At 37.0% G+C, this 15,483-nt stretch overlaps 1 protein-coding gene across 4 annotated transcripts in view; it reads left to right on the top strand.

Annotated features, from left to right (window-relative positions):
- The window catches only part of PDE10A (phosphodiesterase 10A), a 584,018-nt gene that overhangs the window by 482,319 nt on the left and 86,216 nt on the right, over positions 1-15,483 (top strand). For all 4 annotated transcript variants that reach the window (XM_060283260.1, XM_060283259.1, XM_060283262.1 and 1 more), the window contains 2 exons: positions 9,074-9,194; positions 9,684-9,733. In XM_060283260.1, coding sequence (XP_060139243.1) covers positions 9,074-9,194; positions 9,684-9,733 — 171 coding nt within the window. The remainder of the gene's footprint in view (positions 1-9,073; positions 9,195-9,683; positions 9,734-15,483) is intronic.

Here is a 15,483-nt window from a genome sequence, read left to right as displayed (position 1 = left end):
TTGATTTGCATTTTCCTGATGATTAGTGATGTTGAGCATCTTTTCATGTGCCTCTTGGCCATCTGCATTTCCTCTTTAGAAAAGTGTCTATTTACCTCTTCTGCCCAATTTTTAATCAGTTGTTTTTTTTCATGTTGAGTTGTATGAGCTGTTTATGTATGTTGGATGTTAACCCCTTATCAGTCATATCATTTGAAAATATCTTCTCCCATTCAGTAAGTTGTCTTTTTGTTTTGTCAATGATATCCTTTGCTGTGCAAAGGCTTTTAAGTTTAATTAGGTCCCATTTATTTATTTTTGCCTTTGTTTCCTTTGCTCTAAGAGATCCAAAAAATATTGCTGTGATTTATGTCAGAGTGTTCTGCCTATGTTTTCCTCTAGGTGTTTTCTGGTATCTGGTCTTACATTTAGGTCTTTAATCCATTTTGAGTTTATTTTTGTGTATAGTGTTAGAGAATGTTCTGATCTCATCCTTTTACATGTAGCTGTCCAGTTTTCCCGACACCACTTACTGAAGAGACTGTCTTTGCTCCATTGTATATTCTTGCCTCCTTTGTCATAGATTAATTACCTATATAAGTGTGGGTTCATTTCTGGGCTCTCTATTCTGTTTCATTGATCTTTGTGTCTGTTTTTGTGCCAGTATCATACTGTTTTGATTACTGTGGCTTTGTAGCTGTAGTCTGAAGTGGGGAACCATTACTCCTCCAGCCCTGTTCTTTTTCTCAAGATTGTTTTGTCTATTCGAGGTCTTTTGTGTTTCCATACAAATTTTTAAACTATTTGTTCTAGTTCTGTGAAAGATGCCATTGGTATTTTGATAGGGATTGCACTGAATCTGTAGATTGCCTTGGGATGTATGTCATTTTAACATTATTGATTCTTCCAATCCAAGAACACTGTTTATCTTTCCAAATGTCTGTGTCTTCTTAAATTTCTTTCGTCAGTGTCTTATAGTTTTCCAAGTACAGGTCTTTTGCCTTCTTAGATAGGTTTATTCCTAGGTATTTTATTCTTTTTGATGTGGTGGTAAATGAGATTGTTTCCTTAATTTCTCTTTCTGATAGTTCATTGTTAGTGTATAGAAATGCAACAGATTTCTGTATGTTAATTTTGTATCCTGCAACTTTACCAAATTCATCGATGAGCTCTAGTACTTTTCTGATGGTGTTTTTAGGGTTTTCTGTGTATAGTATCATGTCATCTGCAAACAGTGACAGTTTTACTTTTTCGTTTTCAATTTGTATTCCTTTTATTTCTTTTTCTTCTCTGACTGCTGTGGTTAGGACTTCCAAAAGCATGTTGAATAAAAGTGGCGAGAGTGGACATCCTTGTCTTGTTCCTGATCTTAGAGGAAATGCTTTCAGCTTTTCATCATTGAGTATGATGTTAGCTGTTGGTTTGTTACATGTGGCCTTTATTCTAATATAATTGAAAACCTGTGTTCACAAAATGACTTCTGCAAGAATGTTCATAACAGCTTTATTCCCAACATTCCAAAGCTGGAAACAAAAACATCCCAGATATCCAACAATAGTAGAACAGATAAACAATTTGTGGTATATTTATACCACAGATGCTACCAGAAATAGAAAGGAACAAGCTACCAGAACACACACCGACATGGATGAATATCAATAATACTATGTTGAACAAATAAAACAAGATTCAAAATAGTTCATGTGTGTGGTTCCATTTCCATAAAATTCTTAAAACAGGCACCACTCTAGTGGGAAGATGGTTAATTAAGAAGGACCATGGGAGGGACTTTATAGAAAGATGAAATGTTCTATACCTTTATTATTATTGCTGAGATGTTTATTATTTATTTTAAAAATTACATTTATTTTAAAAATTATTTTCCTTTTCTTTTCTTGACAAATAATAATTGTATATGTCTAAAGTATACGGGGTGATGATTTGATATATGTTGTAACATGATTACCACAATAAAGTTAATTAATACAGTCATCACTCACATAATTACTTTTTTCTTTTTTTGTGTGTGGTGAGAATGCTGAAGATCTACTCTTAGCATATTTCAGGTATGCAATACAGTATTCAGGTCTTACATTTAAGTCTTTATTTCTAGTTGATTTTTGTGTATGGCATATGATAAGGGTCCAATTTCATTCTCTTGTATGTGAATATCCAGTTTTCCCATCAACATTTATTGAAGTGACTATCCTTTCAATGCTGTGTATTCTTGTTGCCCTTGTTAAAGAGTAGTTGACCTTATATGCATGGGTTTATTTCTGGGCTCTCTATTCTGTTCCATTTGGTAAGTGTCTGTTTTTATGACAGTACCATACTGTTTTGATTACTATAGCTTTATAATATAGTTTGAAACCAGGACGTGTGATGCTTCCACCTTTTTTCTTCTTTCTCAAGATTGCTTTTGCTATTCAGAGCCTCTTATGGTTCCATACAATCTTAGGATTGTTTATTCTATTTCTAGGAAAAATGCCACTGGAATTTTGATAAGGATTGCATTGAATCTGTAGATCACTTTGGATACCACTGACATTTTAACAATATTAATTCTTCAAATTCATGAGTATGGGGGTATCTTTTCATTTATTTGTGCTTTCTTGTATTTCATTCATCAATGTTTTATAATTTTTAGCATACAGATCTTTTACCACCTTGGTTAAATTTATTCTTAAGTATTTTATTCTTTTTCATGCTATTGTAAATGAGACTGTTATTTAATTGCTTTTTCAGATAGTCTGTGAATAGTAATGCAACTAATTCCTGTATGGTGATTTTGTGTGTCTTAATTAGTGTATATGTTACAAGAATGTATCTGTTTGTCAAAACTTAATGAATTGTACATTTCATTTTTGTATATTTTAGTATTTCTTACATTTACCTAAAAATCTAAAACATATTGACAACTAGTTAGTAGGTTTGCTATTTTCAGTGACATGGCTTAACAATTCCGAAACTACTTCCGTATGTTCTAGGCTTGAGAAAATATGTAAATATGTTATAGTCATTGCCAGTAAGATATTTCATTGTTGGGTAAGGAATTACAGATATAGAAATGGGGAATATTAGAATGTGTACACTGTGGTGTTTGGTTGAAATTGAAAGTATCAGTAAGAACTCATAGTTTTTAATCTTTTACTCTACATGTATTTATAAATAAATAAGTAAAGAATTACATATTTGTATATATGTATATATATATTTACATAAGGCCCTCTCATATATATATATATTATATTTGTGTCGATAAGGAGCCTAGAAGCAATGACAGCAGTGGGCACATATAGCTCCAGCTCTTAGATTTTAAATGTCATTTGCCACTAAAAGGATCTAGGACTTCTTTTAAGAAACAAAAATGGCTGGTTCAAGCGCTAGCAAAATATTTGATGAGAAAGTAAGAAAGTCTTGAAAGCATCATGAAAATTTGTCAAAAGGGCATAGGAGATATCTTAAAGGGCTTCCCATTGGTCAAATCTGGGACAATTTGAGCATTAAAATGCATGTATAACAGTATTAATTAATATTAATTACACATGTTGAATAAAATAAGCATCTGTGAGTCCAGGCTCATGTAAATGAATGAATGAGGGAAAACAGAAAGCTCTTCTTCCCAGTAGAATGCCAAATAGCAAATGTAGGATGGTTGATAGTATTCTAACTTCATCACCTCATTGTATTGTTGCCGAAAACACAGAACCTGAATCTAATCTTGAGAAAATATCAGACAAATCAAAATTGGCCCATATTCTTCAAAAACATCAAGTTCAAGAAAGGCTTGAACACAGAAAGGCTGTGGAATTGTTCCACATTAAAGTATACCAAAAAGACACGACAGCTAGATGCCATATATGATCTGGAGTTCAAACCTGGACCACTGAGCGGGGGATAATTATAAAGACATTATTGGGACAAGGTATGAAATTTGAATGTGAATTTTTTAAATTTTAATTTAATTAATTAATTTTTTATACAGCGGGTTCTTATTAGTCATCTATTTTATACATATTAGTGTATACACGTCAATCCAAATCTCCCAGTTCATCCCACCCCCCCCCCCAATTTCCCCCCTTGGTGTCCACATGTTTGTTCTCTATGAATGTGAATTTTTAATTAGCTAATATTGTTGTAGCAATGTTAATTTTTCTGATTATGATAACTGCATTGTAACTATGTCTCTCACATTCAGTGTACAAATTCAGTGTATTCTCTTAATATTCTTTTTCTTAGGAAGTATATACTGAAGGTTTGGGTAAAAGGAGCATACCAACCTGTTCTCAAATATTCAGAAAAAAATATTTATTACTGTTGTGTGTATATATGTGTGTGTATAGATAGAAAAGATGGAGCAAGAGAGAGAAAGAAGAAGGAGAAAGAGAAAAAGAAGGAGGAGAAGGAGAAGGAAGGAGGGAGGAAGGAAGGAAGGGAAATAATTTACCAAGAGTATAAGGCAAATATGACAAAATGTAAATAATTGTTGGTATGCGGGAGTTTCATGTACTAGTCTTGTAGTTTTCTGTAGGTTTGAAATTACATCAAAACAAAAAGTTATTTTTTTTAAAAAAAGGTAAATTTAAAAAAGAAACAGGAAAAATCTAAAGAATGATGATGAGAAGATATTATTCAAACATTGAGCTTCATACTGGAAACTAAGAGCTCATTTTGCATGCTTTTAAGTGTTTATCCAACTTAACACCCATGTCACTCTGTTTTCTAGTGTGTTTGTTACAGTGCTTCGAGATATGTCAGTAACCCCTCACAGAGTCATGGGCTCTTGGGGCCAGCAGGCATCACAGACTTCATCTTGTTCTCTCTCCCATTCCATTCTTGAATTGCCTCTAAACTCTTGTGGTGGTCTTCCAATCTGTGTTTAAACGCCTAATTCACTTTAGCAAGTCTGAGGACATTTACTCTTCTGGTGAGACCAGGTCTCAGCTTTCTTTCTGAACCAAGAGTTAATACTTCTCCATTCATTACCACTGTGTCTCATAAAATACTATTTCCCTCTGGCTGAAAGAGTGGCCGTTCCCCTGCTTCCCAAACTGTGTTCCAAATGCCGTTAGGCACCACAACAAACCCACAGGGATGATTTAGGACATACTAATGGGATTTAGGACATCCCATTGTTTCATGGGAAACAATACCGTCTGTCAGAGCTTGCTGGCGCTCACAGTTTCAGTAGTAACCTGACATAGTTCCCGGTTTTAATGTTAGGTCACTACAGTCCTGTCAATGAAGTCATATCTCTGCAAATCCATTGTTTTAGTGGTTGTTCTAATGAAAAGCAAGTACTGCATGAAAACCAGCGTGGAACAGAAAATGAGGTTGGCCATGTCCAGTTTGATTCTAAGGTTTATACCGCCCAACTCATTGTACCTTAGAGTTCTAACTCATCTTGATTGAGGAATGTCTCAGTGATACTCAGTATATACTTTATATGGGTTCTTTTAATAAAGGCAGTGGTGAAAGGACTTTGTGACGTTAAAAATGCTGTGCAAACACAAGTTCTTAACAACTTCATGAATATACTATCGTAATTTTCTATTAGTCAAGACATAGAATTGAAAGTTTATTCAACTAAATGGAATTGATCCCTTAGTAAACTTTCTTCATCACGTTGTTTCCGTAAGAGAAGTGCGTTTTTGGATGTTCATCTCCACTTGTTGCGTCTTCCTTCCCTCTCGTGTTAGGGCTCATGACCAGCAAGATGGCCATAAGGCTAAGAACCAAATAATAATTATTCCTGTTATTCACATTTATATATAATTTAAAGTTTTCAATATATTATGGTTTGAACGATCCACTAACTATGGATGTACGTCTTTAATATTTTAGAGGTAATATTACATTTGTATAGTTTAGTAATCATAATTAAACATTTTTCTCTTATGAGATTTATGCAATTGTCATTGCTTATCAAAGCGAACAGGGTGTACTAACCCATCTGTTAGGTTCAAGATTAGAATTTGAAGTTTAATATAAACAACAACAAAATCGAGGTCATAGATCACCACAGAAGGTTACTGTTGAAAGGTATTTTAAAGACAATATATTTCAATCTTCTAGTTACACAAAAGAAAAAAATGAAGCCCAGAGACTTGAAAGGAAATCTCATGATAAACTGTCCATAACCCCAAATGTCTTCTTGTTCTCACTTGTGTGTGACAACCCATTTCCTGTCCAAAAGAGATGGAGAACAGCTGGTCATTAATGTCAGCGCTGCATTCTGGTCATTTTAAAGGGCCTATTCTCAGAATTACATTGTCAGAGAAAAGGGTCAGTCTGTATATCATTTTTATAGGGACTCCTCTATTGAGTGACTAAACACCCACCTTAAAACTAGCTAAAGTATCCCTTCCCCACCAAAAAGAGGGTATATTCGAAGAATGGATTGATTCATGAAAAAGAAATGCCTAGGGATAGAATTTTAGGCTTGAAGGCTTTTGCATGGCCGGGTCTAGGGGTTCAAAGTCTGTCATTAAGACTCAGTCTCTATCTCTTGGCTTCAGTCTCAGATAAGCTCTTTCCCAGGACTTTGGGGTGGGGGGGTTGTAGAATGAGTGGTTCTGATGAGCGGTAAGGAAGAAAGGGTATATTAGAGTAGAATATTTTCTCTGGAGTTCTTCAAAACTTGCAATAGCTCAAATAGGATCTTTTTACAGATGATAAGAAACAACAAAAGCTTTTGCGACCCCACACAATGCTGTCACGTTTTGTAGGCATCGGAATTTCAAGTGTTCTTGATTCTTATGCACATTTTCACTATCACTCTGCTAATTTCCCCTTCGCCCAGTGCACAGTTACCCAGCTTAAAGACAGCAGACCTCTTTGGGGAATGTAGGAAGAAGCACTGTAAAGTTGGGGCTATGAATCAAAATCCTTCCTCAAGGGGACCTGGTCTCCCCTGGCTTTATTCAAGAAGTTCTGTGAAGTGGCTCAAGTCTGGAATTCATTGAGGTACCTGACTTCCTGCTGTGGTAATTAAGTCAGATTTTTGTTCACTTAACCCAGAACTTCTCTCTCCAGACAAATGAAAAAATAGTAGGTCGCCCTATCTATTTCAGTTCCAGGAACACTGATCGAGTGCTTGATCCAATGTCGAAGAGCTCTACTGGCCAGGTCATTCTGATAGCAGCTTCCGTTTTGTCCATTTTGCTAACAGTACCTTATCTCTGGAGATTATGTGCTGCCTCTTGTCCCCTCGACGCCAAGATCCCATCTTCTCAGTGAAGCAGGGGACCCTGTTGGAGGGCGGTGGTGCCCCTAGTCATCCGAGGCCCACACCGCAGAGCTCTTCACACAGGCCAGGCGGGTGTGGCCTCGGGATGCATTTTTCATGGCCTTGATGAAGGGAGTGCCCATGGGATATAGATAGGGGATGGGTAAACGGGTCGTACAGGACAAATCCACTCTAGCATTTCAGTGTTGCCAAGGTTGGAATATATACCAGGGAAGTTCTGGTTTTCAGCTTCATTTAATGTCAGCCATTTGGGGGAATAGGTTTTAGCCAAGCAAGCGCTGGCGCACTGAAGCCAGTACTTCTGCTTTTTGCACCCGTATAAATTTGCCTTCCACCATCGTCTTTATTCTAGCGCGTTCCAGCACCTGCGAATAGCACCAGCCTATGCCATTCTCCTCTGTTTCCGAGGTTTCTATACATCAGCTAAATCTAATCCATTCCCCTCGGTGTGTACTCATCTCTCGACAAGCCATCCTTGATACTTGATTTTCTGGGTAATAGGTCAGAAGCCAAGAGAGGTGGTGGATGATGGACAGACCTCAGCCCTTACGGGTTCTAAGTTTCATTGGAGTCTGTCCCCATATCTCATGTCACTGAACCTTCCCTTCCCTGACCATCCTATTCAAAAGGTAGCCCTCTCCCTCCAAAGGCATTTACTGTCAGCCGTCCCAGCTCTCCTTTCTGCACCATGACCACTGCCTTCCTTCACACCGTGTAGATTACTTATTCTCTTCCAACGGGAATGTAAGTTCCTTGAGGACTGGAACTTTATTTTGTTCATGCTCTAGCATCTTTTGTTTCTAGAAGTGTTCCTACGTATAGTAGGTTGTCAGGATTGGCTGCGCATGTCTGTGGAATGATTGACTGACTGGTTCAGCCATTCTTTATTCATTTCACAGGTGTTTACTGAGTACAGTGCTCAACAGTAACAGGAAGCAATAGGCCTGCTGAGAGGGAGAGAGAGAGAGAGGGCGAGAGAGGGAGACAGAGAGAGAGAGAGAGAGGTGGCTTGAGACGGATTCCGAGGCAGAAAATAACCACATCTTGCAGTGCGAAGGCCACGCTGGGAGGAGGCTGTTGTTCTAAGTACAGTGGGAAAAACCCCAAGAGTGTTTTGAGCCACAGAATTTTATTTTATTTTAAAGTTCGCCATGGTTGATGTTAGGAGAAGAGGCTTTAGGAAGGCAAGCTGTGTAGCAGGGAAGCTCCCTAGAAGACTGTTTTCAGCCCTTTGAAGAAGACACAGTGCTGGCTATAGCAGTTTCGCTTCCACCTTCTTCCCAGACCTTTGTCCACCTGCTGTTGTTCTGCACCGCGGTGCAGCCTAGGGCCACGGGCTTGCAGCGGGGCTGCTGCTACTACGGCGGCGGCTCCTGAGCTCGTTCTAGTGGCAGAGTTGAGGTCAGACTAGAGTGGTCGCCACGTGGACCCAAGTGAGTGGAGAGTAATAGACTTTGTTTCACCCGGTGCGATGCACGGGGGGGCTTTTCTAGCTTATTAGGATGTTTCATTCAGTTAGCGAACTTTCGAACTGTTTTTACTGATCTAGTTGCCTGATACATCATATATCAATATAAAACTTCAGAAACAAAATAGTAATTTGTAACATTCGATGTTTTAGCATAAATAAGCATGCATGGAGTCTATAGATAATTCTTAGTAAGTTGTAGCAATTTTAATTTTCAATCTGTGTTTATAGTAGATCATAATATTTAAATCATGCTCTATAAAAGCATAATGAATAGCTATTACATAACATAAAGCCATATATATTAATAGTATGTTTTACAAACTAAGGAATTTTTATTTTATTATATTTAATTATGTCTTTTCTTTTATTCATAGTATCAAGATACAAATATGCAGGGAGTTGTATACGAACTAAACAGCTATATAGAACAACGGTTGGATACAGGAGGAGACAACCAACTACTCCTCTATGAATTGAGTAGCATCATTAAAATTGGTAAGAAACGTTTTATATTCCTCCTAGTGGAAAAATTAAACCGAAGATAAAGTTAAATTATGTTCTCTTCACTGATGATATATAAGCATATGTACATCGTTCTTTCCGGTTGATGCCTATATTATTGGTTATCCAGTATTATGAATATCCCTTTGTCTAGTTTTAAATACTTTAAAAATTAAATGTAAGTCTCAAATTTAAAAAATATTTTCTAATAGTTCTGATATGCACATTTTGACAGATGTATTATTACATAGTACATTGCTGTATGCATTTGCGGGTGTCACATCTTAAAAATTGCAATAGCTAATATTCTAAGTATGTGATTCAGTAAAGCCATAAATTATTTTGTTCAGTTTACTGCATGACCGTTAATTTTGCTAACAAATCCATTCAAAAGACTCATATTTGAGGTCTCACCTTAGAGAATTCACGCATGTTATATTCTTCCATTGAGATTAGTTTCTTCCTTTTTTATTACTTTGGCAGCCACAAAAGCTGATGGATTTGCACTGTATTTCCTTGGAGAGTGTAATAATGTAAGTATCTAAATTTAGATATAGGTGCTCTAGATAAGAGAATGTTATAAGCTTCTTTAAAAAGATAAACTATTATGTTACAAACAACTTAATAGATGTATCATAATTAAGTACCTTAAAGCTCATTTTGTATTTTGTTTCTATATGTGGTTATTACCAGTTGGGAATTTTGCCAACATGGTGACATTTAGGCATAAAATCATATATTTTTTATTGTTTTGGTTTTGGTTTGTGGTATCCTATTTTCTGAATGGCGTTTCTAGACTTACTGTTTGGTATAGAAGGTCTTTCCTCACTGTGGGCTGGGATGTCAGGGACAGTCTATGCCCTTTTTTCACACACAATCCGCAGTAGAAGAAAATGAGAGCAGAAGTTTTATGTGAATATTCTAGATAGTTTTTAAGATGACTCTCAAAGTGCAGGGATGGAGTTGCTACGTATAGATTCCTGAGCTGTGGCGGCCGTGGCTCAGACTGTTTGGTGGCATGGGGCTGCCCAGGGGTGCCTGGTCCAGCCTTTGGTGCGCCAGGCAGACCCTGTGTTTCTGGTTTGACTCACTGCAAGCACAGTCCACTGTCAAGTGCAGCTTGCATAGGCACTTTCAAAAGTATTTCGAGGCATTCCATTACTGGCATCTGAGTTTTATTATGGTATTAACACATATGTAACATTTTAGAAAAATGCTCTGAACCAATAACACCTATATTCATAGCCGAAATATATAAGACTCCGTTACAAGGTTATTCTGCAAACTTTTACTGTGTATTTCTTGTGCGTTTGGTATTGTTATTTGAGATTTGGGATGTATTTTTGCAATGTGATATTTGTTTTTGTGAGTAATCAAAACTCACAAAATATATAGTATAATATTTATATAATATTCATATTATATAAAATGTTAGTAGGAATAGAAACACAGTAGTCTGAGATTTTTAATAGTATTCATGTGCAAAGCACAGCAGTAGTTGCACTAAAAATTTATTTATTGGCTGAACGACTTAGCTCATAACTGATCCTCTCCATTTGCACGGCCCTCGTTTCCCCTTGCGTTGTGATATCTATGTTACAAGATTAAAAGCTCTTTAGGACAAGGACCTTTCCTTATTCATTTCTGTATTCACCTAGCATCTCTCCTAGTGCCTTTCGCATAAACAGTCAACAAGAGGGTTTAGTAAATTGAATTATTCACAATTACTCCCACTTGTAAATACTTTATGTTTTACATACTGGTCGTATTTTAGAATGGCTGAGCTACTAAAATAGCAAACAGATCTCTTTCCTCTTCATTCCAAAAATTTGTTTCTAAAATTTGAGATTTTTACTTAAAAATCAAAACTTCCTTTCAGAAAATTATTATATAATTTGCCGTAATTTTTATGATTTCTGGTATGTTTATTATCATGTAACTGTGATAGTCCGCATCTCATTACTCCTTCCCCAACATCTCCAGACAGACCCACAGGGGTTGGCCATGGCAGCCGTGTTTGTTTCATGTGACCCCTGACCTTCAATCACAGCTCTTTGTGACCCAAACGGGGACCAGTCAGATTCTCTACTGAAACCTGGATTGTGGACTCAGCATTCTAGCTGTTTACCTGAAAAGAAATGATATGAACCCTAGGCCGAGGCTGCCACGGTGGGTCGGCCCTCTTCTGCTCCACGTGAAGGAGGATGGGGAGAATGGGGAGACCTTGTGTGCAGAGGTCGAAAAGCGACGGGCGCACCGAGGCCTGGGTCTGCAGTGTGGGCACCTCCAACGGTGCTTGACTCTTGGAGCCTGGATTTAGACTCCCAAACCCCATGCTGTTAATCACTTGACTATACTTTTCACTTCATTGTTTGCATACTTCTGCGTGATTATGATTTAGAAAACACTTCTGTATCTATAAAATCCAAAATGTAATTCTCTGTATATCAATTCTAATTCTTTCACTTTTACTTATCATTCCCTTTTGTAGCTTAATTGAGGGGGGATGCCAAGTCTTTTCAGGCTTTAGTTGGCTTCTTATTCTAAACCCCTCAGGTCAGTTAATATACTCTATGTGGTTCTCTCTAGGGTCATTACTCCTTTCTCTCCCGCATCTCAGGGGCCAAGTGTATCCTGTTTAACTGTATAACCCTAGGAGCAGCAGGGTACATAGCAAAACTGTAGCTTTTTCTGACCTTCCTAAGTCAAATTCCACTCTGCTATGCTTTCTTTCTTTTTTTTTTTTTCTTGCGGTACGCGGGCTTCTCACTGCTGTGGCCTCTCCCGTTGCGGAGCACAGGCTCCGGATGTGCAGGCTCAGTGGCCATGGCTCACGGGCCCGGCCGCTCCGCGGCATGTGGGATCTTCCCGGACCAGGGCACGAACCCGTGTCTCCTGCCTCGGCAGGCGGACTCTCAACCACTGCGCCACCGGGGAAGCCCCTGCTATGCCTTCTTAATGTCATATACTTCTCCTTCATAGAATTTAGCTGAACCTGTAATTACATATTTATCTGTGATTTGTTCGGTTATTTGCTTATCTGGCTTTCTCACTAGAATATAAGCCTCACGAAAGCAGAGACCTTGTCTCCCTGGGAGGATAATTTTCGGGGATAATGACTGTGTTCTGTTCACTGTATTTTTCCTTTTATGCATTCCACATAGGTAGTGAGGCCCTCGTTACTTCCTTAACCCAGTGGTTTCTCTGGATAGGAAGAAGACATACTGTCTGAAATCTGAAGTTCACTGAGGTGTTTCTTTAGATGTATCTACCTAATTACCAGTTTCTTTGCTCTTCATTTCTTCTTATATCTCAGGTCTGACATTTGGAATCAGTTTTTTTCTGTCTCGGAGAACTTCCCTGAGTGAGAATCTGCTGACGTGAAAGAAACTCTCTCATTTTTGTGTGTCTGAATATATCTTTCTTTCACTGCTTTCTTGAAAGATATTTTTGCTGGATGGAGAATTCAGGTTGATAAATATTATCTCTCCATATATTGACTATAATTAGTTACATTTTGGTGGTTTTTAGATTTGTCTCAGTCCTTCATTTTTCTTTGTCCCCTGGACATATTTTCAAGTTTATCTTTTATTTCTTGAAATATGACTATACCTCTCTTGTATTGTTTCATATTCTTTCTGAAATTAGTTTCTTGGCTTTTGTTTCATCTGCCTTTCATCGATGGTGACTTATATGCTCATGCCTTTTATTTATTAACCATAAATCATATTCCTTTGGCCCTTTTAAATGGATATTATTGAGGCTATTGAAGTTCCTTTCCTGTTATATTTCTAGAGATTGGATATGTATTTGTTTTTGTCAATCACCTAAGGCAGTATCAATTCAGGACAATTTTAATCAAATGATCTAGTTGAGATTTTTTTTCAGACTACTGAGTGGTACAGATTCAAGCCTCAAATCCACATGATGTGCAGTTATTATTTTTCAGAGGAGATTTTTATTTTCCCTCCAGCAATAAATCCAAGATAATCTGGTTTCCTTGTAATCCCCTTGCAGCTGTAAGTATATTCACCCTTCAAACTAAGATGAGCCCATAGCCCTTTGCTGGTCCTGGCCCCATCCATGCAGCTGAAAATCCACATAAAACTTTACAGTCGGCCCTCAGTATCCACGGGTCCACATCTGCAGACTCAAATCAGCCGCAGATGTGCAGTACTACCACGGCATTTATTGAAATAAATTAACGGATCCACACAGTTCAAACCCATGTTGTTCAAGCGTCAACTCTATATCTAGGCTTTAGTTGATGCTCTCAAGAAAAAGACAGTTTGGGATTTGCTACCTCACGGGGTTCCTTTATCTGCTTCCTTTTAGATTTCTGTGGATTCCTCCATTCTTCTCAGCCCAGCAATGCATTATAAAATATTTGTGAAATATACTTTATCCAGCTTTTAAATAATTTTAAAATTGTTTTTTTCAGGAATGTCAAATTATCTAATCTGCCATATTGCTTGCAACAGATGTTGACATACTTCTAAAATGTAAGCTAACCATATTAAATAAAATAAAACATTTTTTTAACAATGAGCAGATACATGTATATTTTCTTATATTTCTTCCTTTGTACGTGAAAGGTAGCATATTATAGATATTTATCAATGTTTTTAAAAATTGTCTCTGGATTTGGAATCATAGTTAGAAAGTGTTTCTTAATAACTCACTTTCAAAACAAAATATGTATACTTTAGTGACAAAATTATAATAATGCAATCCAAATGGACTGAGATAAAATTTTTAGTCTATATGAATAAATACCAAGGATTAAGACAGACATGGCAGGGACTATAACATTCTTATACTTATAAAAGTATTAATTTCTTTTTTCGTAAATGAGAATCAGTAGAAAAAATTTAATTTCTGAAATTGATGCATTGAGGAATGTAATTTAAATAATATTTAAATACATCAAAAGTTATACTAGGAGAATTTAAAAGCCACATTCATATTACCAGAGAGGAAAAATTTAAAGAAAACATAGAAAATTTAGGAGATGATAGAAAATCTAAGTGGTATTAAAGCACTAAAAATAAAGCATAAAATATGATTATCACAATCATTTTGAAGATAATTTAAAAGATAGTAAAACAATAGAGTGAAAATGACAAATTATGAGAGGATACTTATATTAATAAATGTGAAAATCTAGATAAAATGGACAGTTTTTGAGGAAAATATAAATTGCTCCATTTAATGCAAATGATGATAGAAAAGTAATAGACCAGTAAATGGAAGAAATTGAAAGCAGTGTTGAAATAATGTGTTTTAAAAAGCTGGTAGGACATTTATTTAACACTGTTTCTTGAGCCCCAGCCTTGGTCAGGCAGTCGCTAGCCGTGGGGCACATTGATGAACCAGAATCGTTTCCTGTACTTCTGTACTCACACTCCACTGGAACAGCCCTTCAGGAGAGAGAATTCCTGTGCTATCTACACTGTCTCAGAGCTTGGGAAGAGAAGGCAAGTTTCCCAGTTAGCAGCTTAGTTTTCCAAAGAATTTTGATTCTGGAGTTGTATTGTGTGAGTTCCAATTCACCACTTTGGGACTTTGACAAGAGTCTTAAACTTTCTAAGTCTGAATTTAACCTCCATTGGTTAAATGTTACATCATGCATGTTATTTAACAGACCATTTCAGACACCTGCCATATACCAAAAACTGTGCCAAATTGCTGAGCATACAAAGATAAATAAAAAATCATTCCTGTCCTCAAAGAATGTACAACCAGTAGGAGAAATCCACAGTTAATCACAGCACGGGACCTTACGTGCGAACAGAGAGGAACCAAGGTGTTGATGGGGCTGGCAGGGGAGCTGGGGTTGGTGACACTGAAAATACCTTGGACGATGAGCCCTCTGGTGGAGCAGGGCTTAGGAGGCCTCTTCCTTAATAGACAAGAAGGGACAGTAAAGGAAGAAGCAATTTGTGAGAAATCTGGAGCTGGGAAAGGAAGCCTTTTGTGTTCTGACCAATACCAGTGTCTGACACATAACATATACAAGGTGCTCTTGAAATGTTTGTTGGGCAAAACTGATTTTTCCATGATTAAGATTTTGCTTAATTCACTTTTTAATGTTTCTACAGGTTTTCTCTTTCACACCTAGTCACATACTCCACTTACTATGTAACATTTTTTATAATGTCATTACTATAGTTTTTCTTGTGTTACCTGTAATTAGTGGTTTGTGAAATCTGGAAACCTAGTGATCTCTAATTATACGTCAAACTTTATAATTCATAAAGTAAGTTCATAGATAGCGTTTGTG

The sequence above is a fragment of the Globicephala melas genome, chromosome 14, assembly GCF_963455315.2.
Source record: "Globicephala melas chromosome 14, mGloMel1.2, whole genome shotgun sequence".
Taxonomy (NCBI): Eukaryota; Metazoa; Chordata; class Mammalia; order Artiodactyla; family Delphinidae; genus Globicephala; species Globicephala melas.
The sequence above is the reverse complement of the archived record's forward strand: the minus strand, read 5'-3'. Positions and strand labels throughout refer to the sequence as shown.